The sequence below is a fragment of the Oncorhynchus clarkii genome, chromosome 33 (genome assembly GCF_045791955.1).
Source record: "Oncorhynchus clarkii lewisi isolate Uvic-CL-2024 chromosome 33, UVic_Ocla_1.0, whole genome shotgun sequence".
Taxonomy (NCBI): domain Eukaryota; kingdom Metazoa; phylum Chordata; class Actinopteri; order Salmoniformes; family Salmonidae; genus Oncorhynchus; species Oncorhynchus clarkii.
This window is the reverse complement of record NC_092179.1, coordinates 35831134-35857964: the sequence shown is the minus strand read 5'-3', so window position 1 is coordinate 35857964 and position 26831 is coordinate 35831134. Positions and strand designations below refer to the sequence as shown.

The following is a 26831-nucleotide window of genomic DNA, read 5'->3' as shown; positions in this document are numbered from 1 at the left end:
AATATTCTTACCACAGTGACCGTGTTCTTTTTGCCAAGACTATTTGATTCTGAGTTCGGACATATACAGTTTGTATGTTAAAACTTAAAACTATAAGATACAAACTTTCAGTTTTTCCAAACTCAATTAACTCGTTCACAAGAGGAAGGCTTGCTTTACCAAGTGCTGAATTTGGTCAGTTTAATATCAAATTATTATTGTGCATGTAAACGTACTCAGTATGTTTCCGCGCACACTAATACTTTGCTATTCAATGGATTGTGGCAGTAGGATGATTATGCAATAGTCTTGTAAACACCGTCCTCTGTTTAATCGGTGTACGGTCAAAATCATACTCCGATTAAAACATCTGGTTTTCGGAGCAATCTTTCGAATTATTAGGTCGTGTAAACGCAATCGTCATTCCAGAAGTGTATTGGGCATGTGCTCGCGCCAGCCAAGTGAACAGCCCTCTTTAGCAGGAGTGAGTTTGAAAACAGAATCTATGCTTCCTAGAAGTCGTTTTTTTCACATACAAACTCAGAATCAAATATGCTTCCCAAAAATAAATTGTTGGCTGTGTGGTAGAACGTTTATTTTGATTGCATTTCTAAGTGCTATCAGATATCCTTTTCAGATGTGTCTATGTAAACAGGATTATTACAGAATAGTTCTTCTTTCATACCATGTCAATATTTTTAATCAAACTATCATATTAACATATCTATAATAATCGCATTATTGTGTGCGTGTAAACGTCGTCTGAGGTATATAGACCGGGAGAGATCACGTGGACCCTTCTAAACCAATGAGAGGGCAGATACACATATGATTGACATAAAAGTCGTTGTTTTATTAATTTTTTTATTAATCAAGTTCACGAAATAGTAAAGTGCGTCCACTTTTATCAGTGCATTCGTAACAGCCTAAACATTACTGAAACTTTTATTCGACCAAATAAACCTCATGTAGCAAATTACATTTTTAAATTCGACCAAATTCTACACTCTCAGTGACCCCACACATACAACAAAATAAATCACAATTCCGATGGGCGGAGTAAAACCTCTCGCTTTGCCTCTTCTTCTTCGCTGATCGGACAACCAACGAATATTCCAAGTTTAGTAGCATTTGGAATTGATTTACTATCAAAGGGCAGTTGTTATCGAACATTTTAATTAAAGGGGGGGAAAAAAGGTATGTTTCTTTTATATATTCAATGACATCGGAGCAGTAGTTAGCCTATCAACACAGCTAGCAGGAGACTTCATGGCTGTTCATATTGTTGATGGTGGTGCTACTGTAGCTAGCATGGAATAAATCACATTATAGGGCCATGCTAAACACGCATAATACACTCTACTGTTACTCTGCACCACGTGTGACTAAAAGGTACCAAACATATCATGCCAAAAAATAGCAAGTTGTTAAATTGGTTAGCGAACTAGCTAACTTGTTAGATACATAAGTAACCCGTGTTGTTACCGGCAGCTGATATTTCGCCGAACTTTTTATAGTCCGCTAACTACTATTGTCTTTGATATTGACACACATTTAGAGTTGGCTAACATTAGAGAAAGGAAATCCACCCACACATGGTTGGCCAAATTATCCTTAGCCAGAAGAGAAAATACGTACTCGATGATATGTAACGTTACTTAGTTAACTCGTAGTACATCTAGTTACTACCAGGCATTTCGACATCCTAATGGTGCAAGCTGAAGTTACCTATGTTGATATTTCATCATTAGCGAGCCCATAACTATTCACTAAACAACAACACATACTGGCTCTTCTTTTGTCCTCCACTTTCCTGTCTCTTTGTACAACAGTTTGTGACTTAAATCAGTATCAACGTGTTACATAACTAACTACATAAGATAATATATACATAATACATAACATAAATATATATATATTTAATAACTAGCTACATCAACTCAGTCTAACAGGACATAGGGGGGAAAGCACTCACCTTAATCAACTAGTTACTGTAGTTAACTTAGTTTGCTGTTTACTGTAGTTAATTATGTTCGTCCAATGTCCCAGATGTTGAAATATTGTTTATTGAGATTCTCTAGTGTTTTATTGTATTTGTTTATAGTATACTTGTATCGTGTAACCACTGAAACTCACAAAAAATAACGAGACATTTTGAAGTATGTTATTAATGATCACCGTTGAATCATTTGTGTGTTGACTCTTCTCTTGTGTTGTCTACCAGAGAGCAGCGTTGCCATGGCGAAGAGGATTGCCGACAAAGAGCTGACTGACCGGAACTGGGACCAGGAGGATGAGGGAGAGGAGGTTGGCTGCTGCACTGTGGTTCTACTGCCTCACTGATACTACTATAGACTGTCTAATAATACACAGCCTGCAGGTCTTCAGTGATAGAGGGGTTGGGTAGGCCTTCAGTGATTGGTATAGAGGGGTTGGATAGGTCTTCAGTGATAGAGGGGTTGGGTAGACCTTCAGTGATAGAGGGGTTGGGTAGACCTTCAGTGATTGGTATAGAGGGGTTGGATAGGTCTTCAGTGATTGGTATAGAGGGGGTTGGATAGGTCTTCAGTGATTGGTATAGAGGAGGTTGGATAGGCCTTCAGTGATAGAGGGGTTGGGTAGGCCTTCAGTGATTGGTATAGATGGGGTTGGATAGGCCTTCAGTGATTGGTATAGAGGGGGTTGGATAGGCCTTCAGTGATTGGTATAGAGGGGTTGGATAGGCGAGTTACTACGGTTACTGAGGTTAGCCCCGAGTTACTACGGTTACTGAGGTTAGCCCCGAGTTACTACGGTTACTGAGGTTAGCCCCGAGTTACTATGGTTACTGAGGTTAGCCCCGAGTTACTATGGTTACTGAGGTTAGCCCCGAGTTACTACGGTTACTGAGGTTAGCCCCGAGTTACTACGGTTACTGAGGTTAGCCCCGAGTTACTACGGTTAGCCCCGAGTTACTGCGGTTAGCCCCGAGTTACTGCGGTTAGCCCCGAGTTACTGCGGTTAGCCCCGAGTTACTGCGGTTAGCCCCGAGTTACTACGGTTACTGAGGTTAGCCCCGAGTTACTACGGTTACTGAGGTTAGCCCCGAGTTACTGCGGTTAGCCCCGAGTTACTGCGGTTATGAGGTTAGCCCTGAGTTACTACGGTTAGCCCCAAGTTACTGCGGTTATGAGGTTAGCCCCGAGTTACTGCGGTTAGCCCCTGAGTTACTATGGTTACAAAGAAGATTGTCAAATCAACATGTTGATTCAATGTTGTAGAACCCTCTCTTCAAGGGGGTGACACTCTAGACCCAAACTGTTATAGACCTATATCCATCCTGCCCTGCCTTTCTAAAGTCTTTGAAAGCCAAGTTAATAAACAGATTACTGACCATTTCGAATCCCACCGTACCTTCTCTGCTGTGCAGTCCGGTTTCCGAGCTGGTCACGGGTGCACCTCAGCCACGCTCAAGGTACTAAACGATATCATAACCGCCATCGATAAAAGACAGTAAGTACTGTGCAGCCGTCTTCATCGACCTGGCCAAGGCTTTCGACTCTGTCAATCACCATATTCTTATCGGCAGACTCAACAGCCTTGGTTTCTCAAATGACTGCCTCGTCTGGTTCACCAACTACTTCTCAGGAAGAGATCAGTGTGTCAAATCGGAGGATCTGTTGTCCGGACCTCTGGCAGTATCTTTGGGGGTACCACAGTACCCCTGTACTTATCAATGATGTCGCTCTTGCTGCGGGTGATTCCCTGATCCACCTCTACGCAGACGACACCATTCTGTATACATCTGGCCCTCTTTGGACACTGTGTTAACAAACCTCCAAACGAGCTTCAATGCCATATAACTCTCCTTCCGTGGCCTCCAACTGCTCTTAAACGCTAGCAAAACCAAATGCATGCTTTTCAACCGTTCGCTGCCTGCACCCACCCAGCATCACTACTCTGGACGTTCTGACCTAGAATATGTGGACAACTACAAATACCTAGGTGTCTGGTTAGACTGTAAACTCTCCTTCCAGACTCACATTAAGCATCTCCAATCCAAAATTAAATCTAGAATCAACTTCCTATTTCTCAACAAAGCCTCCTTCAATCACGCCGCCAAATTTACCCTAGTAAAACTGACTACCCTACCGATCCTCGACTTCGGCGACGTCATCTGCAAAATTGCTTCCAACACTCTACTCAGCAAACTGGATGCAGTTTATCACAGTGCCATCCGTTTTGTCACCAAATCACCTTATACCACCCACCACTGCGACCTGTACGCTCTAGTCGGCTGGCTCTCGCTGCATATTCGTCGCCAAACCCACTGGCTCCAGGTCATCTATAAGTCTTTGCTATGTAAAGCCCCGCCTTATCTCAGCTCACTGGTCACCATAGCAGCACCCACCCGTAGCACGCACTCCAGCAGGTATATCTCACTGGTCACCCCCAAAGCCAACACCTACTTTGGCCACCTTTCCTTCCTGTTCTCTGCTGCCAATGACTGGAACGATTTGCAAAAATCGCTGAAGCTGGAGACTGATCTCTCCCTCAATAACTTTAAACATCTGCTATCTGAGCAGCTAACCGATCGCTGCAGCTGTACATAGTCCATCTGTAAATAGCCCACCCAATCTACCTACCTCATCCCCATATTGTTATTATTTACTTTTCTGCTCTTTTGCACACCAGTATTTCTACTTGCACATCATCACCATCTGCTCATCTATCACTCCAGTGTTAATCTGCTAAATTGTAATTACTTCACCACTATCGGCCTATTTATTGCCTTACCTCCTCACACCATTTACACACACTGTATATAGACTTTCTTTTTTTTCTACTGTGTTATTGACTGTACTCTTGTTTATTCCATGTATAACTCTGTGTTGTTGTTTTGTGTCGAACTGCTTTGCTTTATCTTGGTCAGGTTGCAGTTATAAATGACAACTTGTTCTCAACTAGCCTACCTGGTTAAATAAAAATAAAATAAATAAATTATGTGTTGCTCATATTACCTGGACTATATAGCAGAGTAAGGATGTATATATTACCTGGACTATATAGCAGAGTAAGGATGTGTTGTATATATTACCTGGACTATATAGCAGAGTAAGGATGTATATATTACCTGGACTATATAGCAGAGTAAGGTTGTATATATTACCTGGACTATATAGCAGAGTAAGGATGTATATATTACCTGGACTATATAGCAGAGTAAGGATGTATATATTACCTGGACTATATAGCAGAGTAAGGATGTATATATTACCTGGACTATATAGCAGAGTAAGGATGTATATATTACCTGGACTATATAGCAGAGTAAGGATGTATATATTACCTGGACTATATAGCAGAGTAAGGATGTGTTGTATATATTACCTGGACTATATAGCAGAGTAAGGATGTATATATTACCTGGACTATATAGCAGAGTAAGGATGTATATATTACCTGGACTATATAGCAGAGTAAGGATGTGTATATTACCTGGACTATATAGCAGAGTAAGGATGTATATATTACCTGGACTATATAGCAGAGTAAGGATGTATATATTACCTGGACTATATAGCAGAGTAAGGATGTATATATTACCTGGACTATATAGCAGAGTAAGGATGTATATATTACCTGGACTATATAGCAGAGTAAGGATGTATATATTACCTGGACTATATAGCAGAGTAAGGATGTATATATTACCTGGACTATATAGCAGAGTAAGGATGTATATATTACCTGGACTATATAGCAGAGTAAGGATGTATATATTACCTGGACTATATAGCAGAGTAAGGATGTATATATTACCTGGACTATATAGCAGAGTAAGGATGTGTATATTACCTGGACTATATAGCAGAGTAAGGATGTATATATTACCTGGACTATATAGCAGAGTAAGGATGTATATATTACCTGGACTATATAGCAGAGTAAGGATGTATATATTACCTGGACTATATAAGAGAGTAAGGATGTATATATTACCTGGACTATATAGCAGAGTAAGGATGTATATATTACCTGGACTATATAGCAGAGTAAGGATGTATATATTACCTGGACTATATAAGAGAGTAAGGATGTATATATTACCTGGACTATATAAGAGAGTAAGGATGTATATATTACCTGGACTATATAGCAGAGTAAGGATGTATATATTACCTGGACTATATAGCAGAGTAAGGATGTGTTGTATATATTACCTGGACTATATAGCAGAGTAAGGATGTATATATTACCTGGACTATATAGCAGAGTAAGGATGTATATATTACCTGGACTATATAGCAGAGTAAGGATGTATATATTACCTGGACTATATAGCAGAGTAAGGATGTATATATTACCTGGACTATATAGCAGAGTAAGGATGTATATATTACCTGGACTATATAGCAGAGTAAGGATGTGTTGTACATATTTGATCCTATTTCTAATAGTGTTCTGATGGTGTTCATCAGGCAGGGACATTTTCCATCGCTAGTGATGATGTGATGAAGAGCAGGCCCATCAAGAAGGCCAAGCGTCGGGCTGCTGGTTCAGAGGTAGGCTGCCTGACTGACTAACCAACTCCCAAGGGCACTAGCATGCATGCTGTCTGTGTGTGTGTGTGTGACTAGCTGTTGACCTAGGTTACCTGACTGACTAACCAACGCCCAAGGGCACTAGCATGCATGCTGTCTATGTGTGTGTGTGACTAGCTGTTGACCTAGGTGACGTAGGTTACCTGACTGACTAACCAACGCCCAAGGGCACTAGCATGCATGCTGTCTGTGTGTGTGTGACCAGCTGTTGACCTAGGTGACGTAGGCTAGAAGCTGGCATTAATGGCCACATACTTTTCTAGACTCGTTAACTAACCAACACCACAGGAACTAGCTCACATGCATGCTGTCTTGGTGTGTCAGGGGGAAACCTGGGTCATGTTCATTCGAAGAAAAAACAAGTGTTTCTTATTGCACAAGTTCAGGTGGCAACTACATCCCTGTTTCACGTTTTCTTCAGTTTAGTGCCTACTGAACACAACCCAGCTTTACATTAACCCAAGGCAAGCAGTGCTTCCTTCCTTCCAGCTTTACATTAACCCAAGGCAAGCAGTGCTTCCTTCCTTCCAGCTTTACATTAACCCAAGGCAAGCAGTGCTTCCTTCCTTCCAGCTTTACATTAACCCAAGGCAAGCAGTGCTTCCTTCCTTCCAGCTTTACATTAACCCAAGGCAAGCAGTGCTTCCTTCCTTCCTTCCAGCTTTACATTAACCCAAGGCAAGCAGTGCTTCCTTCCTTCCAGCTTTACATTAACCCAATTCAAGCAGTACTTCCTTCCTTCCTTCCTTCCTTCCTTCCTTCCTTCCTTCCAGCTTTACATTAACCCAAGGCAAGCAGTGCTTCCTTCCTTCCAGCTTTACATTAACCCAATTCAAGCAGTGCTTCCTTCCTTCCAGCTTTACATTAACCCAATTCAAGCAGTCCTTCCTTCCTTCCAGCTTTACATTAACCCAAGTCAAGCAGTCCTTCCTTCCTTCCAGCTTTACATTAACCCAAGTCAAGCAGTCCTTCCTTCCTTCCAGCTTTACATTAACCCAAGTCAAGCAGTCCTTCCTTCCTTCCTTCCTTCCTTCCTTCCAGCTTTACATTAACCCAAGGCAAGCAGCGTTTGCTTACTTGGATGCCAGAACTCTTTTTACAGAGACCCCTCCAGTGATGTTTTAGCCTAATGGAGGGAGATAGACGCATCCAGTTCCCCCTAGTGAATCCAGTTTCCTTCTTGTCTTTTCTGCCTACAGGGGCAGAGTGGAGGAGCATTCACAGTGTTTAAAGGGTTCTCCCTGGCCCCTACATCGGGAACCGGGCCAGCCGCTGAGGGGATCACAGCCTTCTCCGGGTTCGGGAATGGGGTAGGGTTTAAACCCCTGTCTGGGCTGTCCAATGGGAACAGTGTCAAACCTGTCACTCCGGCCCTCACCGGGTTCACCTCGCCTACTGCCACCAAGACCACCACACCAGGTAAGAGACGGATTGTTTGGGGGGGGGGGGGGGGGTGGAAACAGTTAATGTGCAAGTCTGATAGGATAACTTGTGAAAGCGAGTTGAAAATCCTTCATTGTTGAGCGGGATCTGCTATTACAGGATAATGGAGCTGAATCAGTGAGGTTTGTTGTGTGGATCTGGTATTACAGGATAATGGAGCTGAATCACTGGGGTTCGTTGTGTGGATCTGGTATTACAGGATAATGGAGCTGAATCACTGGGGTTTGTTGTGTGGATCTGCTATTACAGGATAATGGAGCTGAATCAGTGAGGTTTGTTGTGTGGATCTGGTATTACAGGATAATGGAGCTGAATCAGTGAGGGTTTGTTGTGTGGATCTGGTATTACAGGATAATGGAGCTGAATCACTGGGGTTCGTTGTGTGGATCTGGTATTACAGGATAATGGAGCTGAATCAGTGAGGGTTTGTTGTGTGGATCTGGTATTACAGGATAATGGAGCTGAATCAGTGAGGGTTGTTGTGTGGATCTGCTATTACAGGATAATGGAGCTGAATCAGTGAGGGTTTGTTGTGTGGATCTGGTATTACAGGATAATGGAGCTGAATCAGTGAGGGTTTGTTGTGTGGATCTGCTATTACAGGATAATGGAGCTGAGTCAGTGGGGTTCGCTGTGTGTGTCAGCTCCTCTCCCAGTGTGGTGCCTGAGGGCAGAATGACAGAACAGAAATGCTCCAGTAGTCAGTCAGTCTAGGACGTGCTCGTTCTCCGTCTTTCGTTCTCCGTCTCTCGCTCTGTGTGGTGCTGTCACAGCCACACAGCTCTTCTTCTCTACCGTCAAACACAGGGCATACTGCGGGCGTCCGCAGGCTTCCCATCTGAAACACAGGGCATACTGCGGGTGTCCGCGTGCTTCCCATCTGAAACACAGGGCATACTGCGGGCGTCCGCGTGCTTTCCATCTGAAACACAGGGCATACTGTGTTTCAGGCTTCCCATCTCAAACACAGGGCATACTGCGGGCGTCCGCAGGCTTCCCATCGGAAGCACAGGGCATACTGCGGGCGTCCACAGGCTTCCCATCTGAAACACAGGGCATACTGCGGGCGTCTGCGTGCTTTCCATCTGAAACACAGGGCATACTGCGGGCGTCTGCAGGCTTCCCATCTGAAACACAGGGCATACTGCGGGCGTCTGCAGGCTTCCCATCTGAAACACAGGGCATACTGCGGGCGTCCGCAGGCTTCCCATCTGAAGCACAGGGCATACTGCGGGCGCCTGCGTGCTTCCCATCTGAAACATAGGGCATACTGCGGGCGTCCGCAGGCTTCCCATCTGAAGCACAGGGCATACTGCGGGCGTCTGCATGCTTCCCATCTGAAACACAGGGCATACTGCGAGCGTCTGCGTGCTTCCCATCTGAAACACAGGGCATACTGCGGGCGTCTGCGTGCTTCCCATCTGAAACACAGGGCATACTGCGGGCGTCCGCGTGCTTCCCATCTGAAACAGTTTGTCCATTTATGATGATGCCATTTTGTGATGTTTTGGTGTTCGGCATGATTCTTCATAGATCTGTTTTGTCATTCAATGATAGGCTACTTTTCATGCAAATCTTTTCACTTGAGAAATACTTGCACCAAACATCCTAGTCAGATGGAAAAATATATATTTCTTGAGTTATTTTGAGGAAGTGTTTACCGGCTACAGCATCTCAAGATGGACAAACGGTACTATTGCCCTTTTCCCCCTTCTTGTTTTTCAAGCGAAGGAGGAAGGTATGGCAACACAGTCGTTGTGTTGCTAGGCGCCAGGTGACTCACGCTGAAGCCTTAAGGCTACTGTGAGGTATCACGGCTTCTCTCTCTGCTGGAACGTTTACATTCTCGTTCTCTCTTCACCTCCTCCTCCCCTCTATCCCCCCTCCTCTCCTCTATCCCCCCTCCTCTCCTCTATCCCCTCTCCTCCTCCCCTCTATCCCCCCTCCTCCTCCCCTCTATCCCCTCTCCTCCTCTCCTCTATCCCCTCTCTTCCTCCCCCCTCCTCCTCCTCTCCTAGGTTCATTAACATTCAGCGGCCCCACCTCCAGTGCTGTCATCACAGGGCAGCAGTCTAATGGTTCCTCCCCCACGGTTTCCAGTCGGTCTCTCAGCTCCTCTCTCTCCACTAACAGCGGTAACAACCAGGAATACAGTAGGCAGCTCACAGCTCTCAACTGCTCTGTCAGGGACTGGATCACCAAGCACGTCAACGGAAACCCTCTCTGTGACCTAAACCCCATCTTCAGGGACTATGAAAAGCACCTGGCCAGCATCGATAAGAAGTACGGAGGGAGTGGAGGGACTGGAGCTGTGACTGGAGCTGCTGTGGTGGCGGACGGAGGCTCAGAGAGCAGGAGCAGAGCAGAGGAACCAGAGGAGAAGCGGGCAGTCAGTACCGCACCACCACCCTCCTCTAGCGCCGCCGGCTCGACCGCCACGGCCCCGGTGTTCTCCTTCAGTAAGGACAAGGACGGCATCACTACGGCCCCGGGGGAGAGCTCAGCCGCTCCTGCTCCGATCCCCGCTGGCATCAGCTTTAGCTTGGGCCAGAAGGGGAACAGCTCAGTGTTGGGGTCTCTGAGCACCGGAGGAGCTCCTAGTGTCTCCTCCTCCTCCCTGTTTGGAGGCGCTGCTCCTCCTGCCTTCTCCTTCAGTGGGGCAAAAGCGGAGGCTGCCCCCACCCAGACCACAGGTACGATATGGAGGGTGTTATGTAGGGTACCTGGTGATATGGTGCTGTTAGACAACAGGTACGATATGGAGGGTGTTATGTATGTAGGGTACCTGGTGATATGGTGCTGTTAGACAACAGGTACGATATGGAGGGTGTTATGTATGTAGGGTAATATAAATATTATACTGTCCCGACAGCTGTGATATCATGTGACTAGATATTATATGTGGTGCTGCTAGACAACATACTCAGAATGTTACCTGGTGATGTGGTGCTGCTAGACAACATACTCAGAATGATACCTGGTGATATGGTGCTGTTAGTGATAGACAACATACTCAGAATGTTACCTGGAGATATGGTGCTGTTAGTGATAGACAACATACTCAGAATGTTACCTGGTGATATGGTGCTGCTAGTGATAGACAACATACTCAGAATGTTACCTGGTGATATGGTGCTGCTAGACAGCATACTCAGAATGTTACCTGGTGATATGGTGCTGCTAGTGATAGACAACGTACTCAGAATATTACCTGGTGATATGTAAACATTATGAGAATGTTACCTGGTGATATGGTGCTGCTAGACAACACTCAGAATGTTACCTGGTGATATGGTGCTGCTAGTGATAGACAACACACTCAGAATGTTACCTGGTGATATGGTGCTGCTAGACAACATACTCAGAATGTTACCTGGTGATATGGTGCTGCTAGACAACATACTCAGAATGTTACCTGGTGATATGGTGCTGCTAGTGATAGACAACATACTCAGAATGTTACCTGGTGATATGGTGCTGCTAGTGATAGACAACATACTCAGAATGTTACCTGGTGATATGGTGCTGCTAGTGATAGACAACATACTCAGAATGTTACCTGGTGTTATGGTGCTGCTAGTGATAGACAACATACTCAGAATGTTACCTGGTGATATGGTGCTGTTAGTGATAGACAACATACTCAGAATGTTACCTGGTGATATGGTGCTGTTAGTGATAGACAACATACTCAGAATGTCACCTGGTGATATGGTGCTGCTAGTGATAGACAACATACTCAGAATGTTACCTGGTGATATGGTGCTGTTAGTGATAGACAACATACTCAGAATGTTACCTGGAGATATGGTGCTGTTAGTGATAGACAACATACTCAGAATGTTACCTGGTGATATGGTGCTGCTAGTGATAGACAACATACTCAGAATGTTACCTGGTGATATGGTGCTGCTAGACAGCATACTCAGAATGTTACCTGGTGATATGGTGCTGCTAGACAACATACTCAGAATGTTACCTGGTGATATGGTGCTGCTAGACAAAATACTCAGAATGTTACCTGGTGATATGGTGCTGCTAGACAGCATACTCAGAATGTTACCTGGTGATATGGTGCTGCTAGTGATAGACAACACACTCAGAATGTTACCTGGTGATATGGTGCTGCTAGACAACATACTCAGAATGTTACCTGGTGATATGGTGCTGCTAGACAACATACTCAGAATGTTACCTGGTGATATGGTGCTGCTAGTGATAGACAACATACTCAGAATGTTACCTGGTGATATGGTGCTGCTAGTGATAGACAACATACTCAGAATGTTACCTGATGATATGGTGCTGCTAGTGATAGACAACATACTCAGAATGTTACCTGGTGTTATGGTGCTGCTAGTGATAGACAACATACTCAGAATGTTACCTGGTGATATGGTGCTGCTAGTGATAGACAACACTCAGAATGTTACCTGGTGATATGGTGCTGTTAGTGATAGACAACATACTCAGAATGTTACCTGGTGATATGATGCTGCTAGACAACATACTCAGAATGTTACCTGGAGATATGGTGCTGATAGACAACATACTCAGAATGTTACCTGGTGATATGGTGCTGTTAGTGATAGACAACATACTCAGAATGTTACCTGGTGATATGATGCTGATAGACAACATACTCAGAATGTTACCTGGTGATATGATGCTGCTAGACAACATACTCAGAATGTTACCTGGTGATATGGTGCTGTTAGTGATAGACAACATACTCAGAATGTTACCTGGTGTTATGGTGCTGCTAGTGATAGACAACATACTCAGAATGTTACCTGGTGATATGGTGCTGTTAGTGATAGACAACATACTCAGAATGTTACCTGGTGATATGGTGCTGTTAGTGATAGACAACATACTCAGAATGTCACCTGGTGATATGGTGCTGCTAGTGATAGACAACATACTCAGAATGTTACCTGGTGATATGGTGCTGTTAGTGATAGACAACATACTCAGAATGTTACCTGGTGATATGGTGCTGTTAGTGATAGACAACATACTCAGAATGTCACCTGGTGATATGGTGCTGCTAGTGATAGACAACATACTCAGAATGTTACCTGGTGATATGGTGCTGCTAGACAGCATACTCAGAATGTTACCTGGTGATATGGTGCTGCTAGACAACATACTCAGAATGTTACCTGGTGATATGGTGCTGCTAGACAAAATACTCAGAATGTTACCTGGTGATATGGTGCTGCTAGACAGCATACTCAGAATGTTACCTGGTGATATGGTGCTGCTAGTGATAGACAACACACTCAGAATGTTACCTGGTGATATGGTGCTGCTAGACAACATACTCAGAATGTTACCTGGTGATATGGTGCTGCTAGACAGCATACTCAGAATGTTACCTGGTGATATGGTGCTGCTAGTGATAGACAACATACTCAGAATGTTACCTGGTGATATGGTGCTGCTAGTGATAGACAACATACTCAGAATGTTACCTGATGATATGGTGCTGCTAGTGATAGACAACATACTCAGAATGTTACCTGGTGTTATGGTGCTGCTAGTGATAGACAACATACTCAGAATGTTACCTGGTGATATGGTGCTGATAGTGATAGACAACACTCAGAATGTTACCTGGTGATATGGTGCTGCTAGTGATAGACAACATACTCAGAATGTTACCTGGTGATATGGTGCTGTTAGTGATAGACAACATACTCAGAATGTTACCTGGTGATATGATGCTGCTAGACAACATACTCAGAATGTTACCTGGAGATATGGTGCTGATAGACAACATACTCAGAATGTTACCTGGTGATATGGTGCTGTTAGTGATAGACAACATACTCAGAATGTTACCTGGTGATATGATGCTGATAGACAACATACTCAGAATGTTACCTGGTGATATGATGCTGCTAGACAACATACTCAGAATGTTACCTGGTGATATGGTGCTGTTAGTGATAGACAACATACTCAGAATGTTACCTGGTGATATGGTGCTGCTAGTGATAGACAACATACTCAGAATGTTACCTGGTGATATGGTGCTGCTAGTGATAGACAACACTCAGAATGTTACCTGGTGATATGGTGCTGCTAGTGATAGACAACATACTCAGAATGTTACCTGGTGATATGGTGCTGCTAGACAACATACTCAGAATGTTACCTGGTGATATGGTGCTGCTAGTGATAGACAACATACTCAGAATGTTACCTGGTGATATGGTGCTGCTAGACAACATACTCAGAATGTTACCTGGTGATATGGTGCTGCTAGACAACATACTCAGAATGTTACCTGGTGATATGGTGCTGTTAGTGATAGACAACATACTCAGAATGTTACCTGGTGATATGGTGCTGCGAGTGATAGACAACATACTCAGAATGTTACCTGGTGATATGGTGCTGCTAGACAACATACTCAGAATGTTACCTGGTGATATGGTGCTGTTAGTGATAGACAACATACTCAGAATGTTACCTGGTGATATGGTGCTGCGAGTGATAGACAACATACTCAGAATGTTACCTGGTGATATGGTGCTGCTAGACAACATACTCAGAATGTTACCTGGTGATATGGTGCTGCTAGTGATAGACAACATACTCAGAATGTTACCTGGTGATATGGTGCTGCTAGACAACATACTCAGAATGTTACCTGGTGATATGGTGCTGTTAGTGATAGACAACATACTCACATTCAGGTTTTTAATCTCGGAGATTAAACCTCTATTAGATATCACATTCAAATGTTTTATCCCAGATTAAACCTCTATAAAATCTCACATTCAGGTTTTTAATCCCGGAGATTAAACCTCTATTAGATATCACATTCAAATGTTTTATCCCAGATTAAACCTCTATAAAATCTCACATTCAGGTTTTTAATCCCGGAGATTAAACCTCTATTAGATATCACATTCAAATGTTTTATCCCAGATTAAACCTCTATAAAATCTCACATTCAGGTTTTTAATCCCGGAGATTAAACCTCTATTAGATATCACATTCAAATGTTTTATCCCAGATTAAACCTCTCTAAAATCTCACATTCAGGTTTTTAGTCCCAGTGATTTAAATATATATTTTTAAATCCCATTCAAGAGGCTGAGCTCACATGTAAAGGTCATTGTGGAAAATAAATAGTGAATTTCTGTAAATATTCTAAGTGTAAAGTGGATTTAGGCCGTCTGTTTTTGTTTCCTCTGTCCGTTTGGTTATCAGAGGCTCTTCATAACGTCCGTCTCTTCCTTGTCGTCCCGTAGATGAAAACGGGGAGGAGTCTGATGAACCTCCCAAAGTGGAAGTCCAGGAGATTAAGGAGGCTGACGCGTTCTACTCCAGAAAGTAGGTCTCCTTTTACAGAAACATTTAAATATGGCTCTATACATCTGTAGGATCTGTCTATGGGATGTATTATGGGATGTATTATGGCTCTATACATCTGTAGGATCTGTCTATGGGATGTATTATGGGATGTATTATAGCTCTATACATCTGTAGGATCTGTCTTTGAATTATCCAATGGGATGTATTATGGGATGTATTATGGGATGTATTATAGCTCTATACATCTGTAGGATCTGTCTATGGGATGTATTATAGCTCTATACATCTGTAGGATCTGTCTATGGGATGTATTATGGGATGTATTATAGCTCTATACATCTGTAGGATCTGTCTATGGGATGTATTATGGGATGTATTATAGCTCTATACATCTGTAGGATCTGTCTTCGAATTATCCAATGGGATGCATTATGGGATGCATTATGGGATGTATTATGGGATGTATTAAGGGATGTATTATGGGATGTATTAAGGGATGTATTATGGGATGTATTATGGGATGCATTATGGGATGTATTAAGGGATGTATTATGGGATGTATTATGGGATGCATTATGGGATGTATTATGGGATGCATTATGGGATGTATTATGGGATGCATTATGGGATGTATTAAGGGATGTATTATGGGATGTATTATGGGATGCATTATGGGATGTATTATGGGATGCATTATGGGATGCATTAGGGGATGCATTATGGGATGTATTATGGGATGTATTATGGGATGCATTATGGGATGCATTATGGGATGCATTATGGGATGCATTATGGGATGCATTATGGGATGCATTAGGGGATGCATTATGGGATGCATTATGGGATGCATTATGGGATGCATTATGGGATGCATTATGGGATGCATTAGGGGATGCATTATGGGATGTATTATGGGATGCATTATGGCTCACGGTTGACAGACGCTCTTGCAGGTTTATATTTTACCAGTGTTTTGCTTCAAGACCTTTTTCAACTCGCTGGAAAAGACTGACTATATTAGAATTGTACAATTATTCTTATGCTTTATGAAACAGTGAATAAAACAGTGAATTAATTCAATGCTTTTGTATTTGTTACACACGTCCAGTATTTTTCAGAAATGGGTTTGTTCCAAACGATGAACTTGACGTTAGTCGTGTGTGTGTGTGTGTGTGTGTGTGTGTGTGTGTGTGTGTGTGTTCCAGGTGTAAACTGTTCTATAAGAAAGAGACGGAGTTCAAGGAGAAGGGAGTTGGAACGCTGCATCTGAAAACCACCTCAGACGGAAAGACACAGCTGCTAGTCCGCGCTGACACCAACCTGGGTATGTTATTAAACCTTATTGAACCTTATCTAGAGACCGCTGACACCAACCTGGGTATGTTATTCAACCTTATCTAGAGACCGCTGACACCAACCTGGGTATGTTATTAAACCTTATCTAGAGACCGCTGACACCAACCTGGGTATGTTATTCAACCTGATCTAGAGACCGCTGACACCAACCTGGGTATGTTATTAAACCTTATTGAACCTTATCTAGAGACCGCTGACACCAACCTGGGTATGTTATTAAACCTTATCTAGAGACCGCTGACACCAACCTGGGTATGTTATTAAACCTTATCTAGAGACCGCTGACACCAACCTGGGTATGTTATTAAACCTTATCTAGAGACCGCTGACACCAACCTGGGTATGTTATTCAACCTGATTAAACCTTATCTAGAGACCGATGACACCAACCTGGGTATGTTATTCAACCTTATCTAGAGACCGATGACACCAACCTGGGTATGTTATTAAACCTTATCTAGAGACCGCTGACACCAACCTGGGTATGTTATTCAACCTGATTAAACCTTATCTAGAGACCGCTGACACCAACCTGGGTATGTTATTCAACCTTATTAAACCTTATCTAGAGACTGCTGACACCAACCTGGGTATGTTATTAAACCTTATTGAACCTTATCTAGAGACCGCTGACACCAACCTGGGTATGTTATTAAACCTTATCTAGAGACCGCTGACACCAACCTGGGTATGTTATTAAACCTTATTAAACCTTATCTAGAGACCACTGACACCAACCTGGGTATGTTATTAAACCTTATCTAGAGACCGCTGACACCAACCTGGGTATGTTATTAAACCTGATTAAACCTTATCTAGAGACCACTGACACCAACCTGGGTATGTTATTGAACCTTATCTAGAGACCGCTGACACCAACCTGGGTATGTTATTAAACCTGATTAAACCTTATCTAGAGACCGCTGACACCAACCTGGGTATGTTATTAAACCTGATTAAACCTTATCTAGAGACCGCTGACACCAACCTGGGTATGTTATTGAACCTTATCTAGAGACCGCTGACACCAACCTGGGTATGTTATTAAACCTGATTAAACCTTATCTAGAGACCGCTGACACCAACCTGGGTATGTTATTAAACCTGATTAAACCTTATCTAGAGACTGCTGACACCAACCTGGGTATGTTATTAAACCTTATCTAGAGACCGCTGACACCAACCTGGGTATGTTATTAAACCTTATCTAGAGACCGCTGACACCAACCTGGGTATGTTATTAAACCTTATCTAGAGACCGCTGACACCAACCTGGGTATGTTATTAAACCTTATCTAGAGACTGCTGACACCAACCTGGGTATGTTATTAAACCTTATCTAGAGACCGCTGACACCAACCTGGGTATGTTATTCAACCTTATTAAACCTTATCTAGAGACTGCTGACACCAACCTGGGTATGTTATTAAACCTTATCTAGAGACCGCTGACACCAACCTGGGTATGTTATTCAACCTGATCTAGAGACCGCTGACACCAACCTGGGTATGTTATTAAACCTTATTGAACCTTATCTAGAGACCGCTGACACCAACCTGGGTATGTTATTAAACCTTATCTAGAGACCGCTGACACCAACCTGGGTATGTTATTAAACCTTATCTAGAGACCGCTGACACCAACCTGGGTATGTTATTAAACCTTATCTAGAGACCGCTGACACCAACCTGGGTATGTTATTCAACCTGATTAAACCTTATCTAGAGACCGATGACACCAACCTGGGTATGTTATTCAACCTTATCTAGAGACCGATGACACCAACCTGGGTATGTTATTAAACCTTATCTAGAGACCGCTGACACCAACCTGGGTATGTTATTCAACCTGATTAAACCTTATCTAGAGACCGCTGACACCAACCTGGGTATGTTATTCAACCTTATTAAACCTTATCTAGAGACTGCTGACACCAACCTGGGTATGTTATTAAACCTTATTGAACCTTATCTAGAGACCGCTGACACCAACCTGGGTATGTTATTAAACCTTATCTAGAGACCGCTGACACCAACCTGGGTATGTTATTAAACCTTATTAAACCTTATCTAGAGACCACTGACACCAACCTGGGTATGTTATTAAACCTTATCTAGAGACCGCTGACACCAACCTGGGTATGTTATTAAACCTGATTAAACCTTATCTAGAGACCACTGACACCAACCTGGGTATGTTATTGAACCTTATCTAGAGACCGCTGACACCAACCTGGGTATGTTATTAAACCTGATTAAACCTTATCTAGAGACCGCTGACACCAACCTGGGTATGTTATTAAACCTGATTAAACCTTATCTAGAGACCGCTGACACCAACCTGGGTATGTTATTGAACCTTATCTAGAGACCGCTGACACCAACCTGGGTATGTTATTAAACCTGATTAAACCTTATCTAGAGACCGCTGACACCAACCTGGGTATGTTATTAAACCTGATTAAACCTTATCTAGAGACTGCTGACACCAACCTGGGTATGTTATTAAACCTTATCTAGAGACCGCTGACACCAACCTGGGTATGTTATTAAACCTTATCTAGAGACTGCTGACACCAACCTGGGTATGTTATTAAACCTTATCTAGAGACCGCTGACACCAACCTGGGTATGTTATTCAACCTTATTAAACCTTATCTAGAGACCGCTGACACCAACCTGGGTATGTTATTAAACCTTTCTAACCCTTACCGTATAAATTATTTCCCTATTAAACCTTATCTAGAGACCGATGACACCTGAGTATGTTATTAAAATATAGAACTTTAATTTACTAAGCCTTATTAAACCTTACTGCATTAAGCCTTATTAAGCCTTATTAAACCTTACTGCATTAAGCCTTATTAAGCCTTATTAAACCTTACTGCATTAAGCCTTATTAAACCTTATTAAACCTTACTGCATTAAGTCTTATTAAACCGTACTGCATTAAGCCTTATTAAACCTTACTGCATTAAACCTTATTAAACCTTACTGCATTAAGCCTTATTAAACTTTACTGCATTAAACCTTATTAAACCTTATTAAACCTTACTGCATTAAGCCTTATTAAACCTTATTAAACCTTACTGCATTAAGCCTTATTAAACCTTACTGCATTAAGCCTTATTAAACCTTATTAAACCTTACTGCATTAATCCTTACTAAACCTTACTGCATTAAACCGTATTAAACCTTATTAAACCTTACTGCATTAAGGCTTATTAAACCTTATTAAACCTTACTGCATTAATCCTTACTAAACCTTACTGCATTAAACCGTATTAAACCTTATTAAACCTTACTGCATTAAGACTTATTAAGCCTTACTGCATTAAGCCTTATTAAACCTTACTGCATTAAGCCAAATTAAACCTTACTGTATTAAGCCTTATTAAACCTTACCTTATTAAACCTTACTGCATTAAGCCTTATTAAACCTTACCGCATTAAGCCTTATTAAACCTTACCGCATTAAGCCTTATTAAACCTTACCGCATTAAGCCTTATTAAACCTTACCGCATCAAGCCTTATTAAACCTTACTGCATTAAGCCTTATTAAACCTTACTGCATTAAGCCTTATTAAACCTTACTGCATTAAGCCTTATTAAACCTTACTGCTTTAAGCCTTAATAAACCTTACTGCATTAAGCCTTATTAAACCTTACCTTATTAAACCTTACTGCATTAAGCCTTATTAAACCTTACTGCATTAAGCCTTATTAAACCTTACTGCATTAAGCCTTATTAAACCTTACTGCTTTAAGCCTTAATAAACCTTACTGCATTAAGCCTTATTAAACCTTACCTTATTAAACCTTACTGCATTAAGCCTTATTAAACCTTACCGCATTAAGCCTTATTAAACCTTACCGCATTAAGCCTTATTAAACCTTACCGCATTAAGCCTTATTAAACCTTACTGCATTAAGCCTTATTAAACCTTACCTTATTAAACCTTACTGCATTAAGCCTTATTAAACCTTACCGCATTAAGCCTTATTAAACCTTACCGCATTAAGCCTTATTAAACCTTACCGCATTAAGCCTTATTAAACCTTACTGCATTAAACCTTAATAAACCTGGTCCGGCCCTCATCAATAACAACCCCCCCCCCCTCCCCCTCTCTCTCCTCCAGGTAACATCCTGTTGAACATCATGGTCCAGCCCTCATCAATAACAACCCCCTCTCTCTCCTCCAGGTAACATCCTGTTGAACATCATGGTCCAGCCCTCATCAATAACAACCCCCCCCCTCCCCCTCTCTCTCCTCCAGGTAACATCCTGTTGAACATCATGGTCCAGCCCTCATCAATAACCCCCCCCCCTCTCTCTCCTCCAGGTAACATCCTGTTGAACATCATGGTCCAGCCCTCATCAATAACCCCCCCCCCTCTCTCTCCTCCAGGTAACATCCTGTTGAACATCATGGTCCAGCCCTCATCAATAACCCCCCCCCCCCTCCCCCTCTCTCTCCTCCAGGTAACATCCTGTTGAACATCCTGGTCCAGCCCTCATCAATAACAACCCCCTCTCTCTCCTCCAGGTAACATCCTGTTGAACATCCTGGTCCAGCCCTCATCAATAACAACCCCCCCTCTCTCTCCTCCAGGTAACATCCTGTTGAACATCATGGTCCAGCCCTCATCAATAACAACCCCCCCCCTCTCTCCTCCAGGTAACATCCTGTTGAACATCATGGTCCAGCCCTCATCAATAACAACCCCCCCCCCCCCCCCCCCTCTCTCTCCTCCAGGTAACATCCTGTTGAACATCATGGTCCAGCCCTCATCAATAACAACCCCCCCCCCCCCCTCTCTCTCCTCCAGGTAACATCCTGTTGAACATCATGGTCCAGCCCTCATCAATAACAACCCCCTCTCTCTCCTCCAGGTAACATCCTGTTGAACATCATGGTCCAGCCCTCATCAATAACAACCCCCCCCCCTCCCCCTCTCTCTCCTCCAGGTAACATCCTGTTGAACATCATGGTCCAGCCCTCATCAATAACAACCCCCCCCCACCCCCTCTCTCTCCTCCAGGTAACATCCTGTTGAACATCATGGTCCAGCCCTCATCAATAACAACCCCCCCCCACCCCCTCTCTCTCCTCCAGGTAACATCCTGTTGAACATCATGGTCCAGCCCTCATCAATAACAACCCCCCCCCTCCCCCTCTCTCTCCTCCAGGTAACATCCTGTTGAACATCATGGTCCGGCCCTCATCAATAACAACCCCCTCTCTCTCCTCCAGGTAACATCCTGTTGAACATCATGGTCCGGCCCTCATCAATAACAACCCCCTCTCTCTCCTCCAGGTAACATCCTGTTGAACATCATGGTCCAGCCCTCATCAATAACAACCCCCCCCCCCCCCCCCCCCCTCTCTCTCCTCCAGGTAACATCCTGTTGAACATCATGGTCCAGCCCTCATCAATAACAACCCCCCCCCCCCCCCTCTCTCTCCTCCAGGTAACATCCTGTTGAACATCATGGTCCAGCCCTCATCAATAACAACCCCCTCTCTCTCCTCCAGGTAACATCCTGTTGAACATCATGGTCCAGCCCTCATCAATAACAACCCCCCCCCTCCCCCTCTCTCTCCTCCAGGTAACATCCTGTTGAACATCATGGTCCAGCCCTCATCAATAACAACCCCCCCCCACCCCCTCTCTCTCCTCCAGGTAACATCCTGTTGAACATCATGGTCCAGCCCTCATCAATAACAACCCCCCCCCACCCCCTCTCTCTCCTCCAGGTAACATCCTGTTGAACATCATGGTCCAGCCCTCATCAATAACAACCCCCCCCCTCCCCCTCTCTCTCCTCCAGGTAACATCCTGTTGAACATCATGGTCCGGCCCTCATCAATAACAACCCCCCCCCTCCCCCTCTCTCTCCTCCAGGTAACATCCTGTTGAACATCATGGTCCGGCCCTCATCAATAACAACCCCCCCCCTCCCCCTCTCTCTCCTCCAGGTAACATCCTGTTGAACATCATGGTCCAGCCCTCATCAATAACAATCCCCTCTCTCTCCTCCAGGTAACATCCTGTTGAACATCATGGTCCAGCCCTCCATACTCTGTTCCAGGATGGGAAAGAACAACGTGATGGTGATGTGTGTTCCTAACCCTGTCGTGGACCACAACAACCCTACCAACCCTGTCGCCATGCTCATCAGGGTCAAAACAGCAGAGGACGCTGATGAACTGCACAACATACTGGAGGAGAAGAAAGCTTAGAGGACGAGCCCCCTGGAGGGTGGTACAGGCTGCCCCCCAACTCCACCCTTCTGCCTATCAACTAACCCCAGGGCCAGTCCTGTACCCCTCCACCCCAGGGCAAGTCCTGTACCCCTCCACCCCAGGGCCAGTCCTGTACCCCTCCACCCCAGGGCCAGTCCTGTACCCCTCCACCCCAGGGCCAGTCCTGTACCCCTCCACCCCAGGGCCAGTCCTGTACCCCTCCACCCCAGGGCCAGTCCTGTACCCCTAGCCACCCCAGGGCCAGTCCTGTACCCCTAGCCACCCCAGGGCCAGTCCTGTATCCCTAGCCACCCCAGGGCCAGTCCTGTACCCCTAGCCACCCCAGGGCCAGTCCTGTACCCCTCCACCCCAGGGCCAGTCCTATACCCCTAGCCACCCCAGGGCCAGTCCTATACCCCTAGCCCCTCCACCCCAGGTCCAGTCCTGTACCTCTCCACCCCAGGGCCAGTCCTGTACCCCTAGCCACCCCAGGGCCAGTCCTATACCCCTAGCCACCCCAGGTCCAGTCCTGTACCCCTAGCACCTCCACCACAGGGCCAGTCCTGTACCCCTCCACCACAGGGCCAGTCCTGTACCCCTCCACCCCAGGGCCAGTCCTGTACCCCTCCACCCCAGGGCCAGTCCTGTACCCCTCCACCCCAGGGCCAGTCCTGTACCCTTCCACCCCAGGGCCAGTCCTGTACCCCTCCACCCCAGGTCCAGTCCTGTACCCCTAGCCCCACCACCCCAGGTCCAGTCCTGTACCCCTCCACCCCAGGGCCAGTCCTGTACTCCTCCACCCCAGGGCCAGTCCTGTACCCCTCCACCCCAGGGCCAGTCCTGTACCCCTCCACCCAGGGCCAGTCCTGTACCCCTCCACCCCAGGGCCAGTCCTGTACCCCTCCACCCCAGGGCCAGTCCTGTACCCCTCCACCCCAGGTCCAGTCTTGTACCCCTCCACCCCAGGTCCAGTCCTGTACCCCTCCACCCCAGGTCCAGTCCTGTACCCCTCCACCCCAGGGCCAGTCCTGTACCCCTCCACCCCAGGGCCAGTCCTGTACCCCTCCACCCCAGGGCCAGTCCTGTACCCCTCCACCCCAGGGCCAGTCCTGTACCCCTCCACCCCAGGCCCCTAGCACCAGTCCTGTACCCCTCCACCCCAGGCCCCTAGCCCCTCCACCCCAGGGCCAGTCCTGTACCCCTAGCCCCTCCACCCCAGGACCAGTCCTGTACCCCTAGCCCCTCCACCCCAGGGCCAGTCCTGTACCCCTCCACCCCAGGGCCAGTCCTGTACCCCTCCACCCCAGGGCCAGTCCTGTACCCCTCCACCCCAGGGCCAGTCCTGTATCCCTAGCCCCTCCACCCCAGGTCATGTTTATTTTAACCCTCTTTATCCTTGCCTGTCTCACTGACAACTCTCCAATCTGGAATGGCCCCTATTCCCTATCTAGTGCACTACTAGACCAACTATGTCATCTGGAACTAGTGAACTAGAAAGGGGATAGGAGGCCATTTTGTCATGTGATGCCAGAGGGGTCGTCTACAACAAGTTTTATCTTCACACACCTGGACTAGACACACACCTGGACTAGACACACACCTGGACTAGACACACTGTAACACAGAGACACACCTGGACTAGACAAACCTGGACTAGGCACACCTGGACTAAACTCACACCTGGACTAGACACACTGTAACACAGAGACACACCTGGACTAGACACACTTGGACTAGACACACACCTGGACTAGACACACACCTGGACTAGACACACTGTAACACAGAGACACACCTGGACAAGACACACCTGGACTAGACACACACCTGTACTAGACACACTGTAACAGAGACACACCTGGACTAGACACACACCTGGACTAGACACACCTGGACTAGACACACTGTAACACAGAGACACACCTGGACTAGACACACCTGGACTAGACACACTGTAACACAGAGACATACTTGGACTAGACACACCTGGACTAGACACACTTGGACTAGACACACATGGACTAGACAAACCTGGACTAGACACACACCTGGACTAGACACACACCTGGACTAGACACACACCTGGACTAGACACACTGTAACCCAGAGACACACCTGGACTAGACCCACCTGGACTAGACCCACCTGGACTAGACCCACCTGGACTAGACCCACCTGGACTAGACACACTGTAACACAGACACACCTGGACTAGACACACCTGGACTAGACACCTGGACTAGACACACCTGGACTAGACACACTGTAACACAGAGACACACCTGGACTAGACACACCTGGACTAGACACACCTGGACTAGACACACTGTAACCCAGAGACACACCTGGACTAGACACACCTGGACTAGACACACCTGGACTAGACACACCTGGACTAGACACACCTGGACTAGACACACTGTAACCCAGAGACACACCTGGACTAGACACACCTGGACTAGACACACCTGGACTAGACACACCTGGACTAGACACACCTGGACTAGACACACCTGGACTAGACACACCTGGACTAGACACACTGTAACCCAGAGACACACCTGGACTAGACACACCTGGACTAGACACACCTGGACTAGACACACCTGGACTAGACACACCTGGACTAGACACACTGTAACCCAGAGACACACCTGGACTAGACACACCTGGACTAGACACACACCTGGACTAGACACACTGTAACACAGAGACACACCTGGACTAGACACACCTGGACTAGACACACCTGGACTAGACACACCTGGACTAGACACACTGTAACCCAGAGACACACCTGGACTAGACACACCTGGACTAGACACACCTGGACTAGACACACCTGGACTAGACACACCTGGACTAGACACACTGTAACACAGAGACACACCTGGACTAGACACACCTGGACTAGACACACCTGGACTAGACACACTGTAACCCAGAGACACACCTGGACTAGACACACCTGGACTAGACACACCTGGACTAGACACACCTGGACTAGACACACCTGGACTAGACACACTGTAACCCAGAGACACACCTGGACTAGACACACCTGGACTAGACACACCTGGACTAGACACACCTGGACTAGACACACCTGGACTAGACACACCTGGACTAGACACACCTGGACTAGACACACCTGGACTAGACACACTGTAACCCAGAGACACACCTGGACTAGACACACCTGGACTAGACACACCTGGACTAGACACACACCTGGACTAGACACACCTGGACTAGACACACCTGGACTAGACACACCTGGACTAGACACACACACCTGGACTAGACACACCTGACTAGACACACTGGACTAGACACACCTGGACTAGACACACCTGGACTAGACACACCTGGACTAGACACACCTGGACTAGACACACCTGGACTAGACACACCTGGACTAGACACACCTGGACTAGACACACTGTAACCCAGAGACACACCTGGACTAGACACACCTGGACTAGACACACCTGGACTAGACACACCTGGACTAGACACACCTGGACTAGACACACTGTAACCCAGAGACACACCTGGACTAGACACACCTGGACTAGACACACACCTGGACTAGACACACTGTAACACAGAGACACACCTGGACTAGACACACCTGGACTAGACACACCTGGACTAGACACACTGTAACCCAGAGACACACCTGGACTAGACACACCTGGACTAGACACACACCTGGACTAGACACACCTGGACTAGACACACCTGGACTAGACACACCTGGACTAGACACACCTGGACTAGACACACCTGGACTAGACACACCTGGACTAGACACACCTGGACTAGACACACCTGGACTAGACACACCTGGACTAGACACACCTGGACTAGACACACCTGGACTAG

General features: G+C 45.5%; 1 protein-coding gene and 1 long non-coding RNA gene across 3 annotated transcripts; one reads left to right on the top strand and one right to left on the bottom strand.

Moving 5' to 3' along the window:
* Positions 1 to 982: 982 nt before the first annotated feature.
* On the top strand, positions 983 to 23071 carry LOC139393025 (nuclear pore complex protein Nup50-like). Of its 2 annotated transcripts, none has more exons than XM_071141344.1 (8): positions 983 to 1176; positions 2204 to 2286; positions 6441 to 6524; positions 7763 to 7982; positions 10025 to 10699; positions 15275 to 15356; positions 16544 to 16662; positions 22741 to 23071. In XM_071141344.1, the coding sequence occupies exons 2-8, from the start codon at positions 2218 to 2220 to the stop codon at positions 22938 to 22940; spliced, it is 1449 nt and encodes a 482-aa protein (XP_070997445.1). In that variant the 5' UTR covers positions 983 to 1176; positions 2204 to 2217; the 3' UTR covers positions 22941 to 23071. The 2 variants fall into 2 exon arrangements, with proteins under 2 accessions (XP_070997445.1, XP_070997444.1); XM_071141343.1 differs by having other exon boundaries at positions 6420 to 6524.
* A 1724-nt stretch (positions 23072 to 24795) lies between these two features.
* Positions 24796 to 25266, bottom strand: LOC139393024 (uncharacterized). The gene is made up of 2 exons (XR_011629746.1): positions 25193 to 25266; positions 24796 to 25118 (listed from the first exon to the last, which is right to left on the bottom strand). It is a non-coding gene; the product is annotated as an uncharacterized lncRNA (long non-coding RNA).
* Positions 25267 to 26831: the final 1565 nt, after the last annotated feature.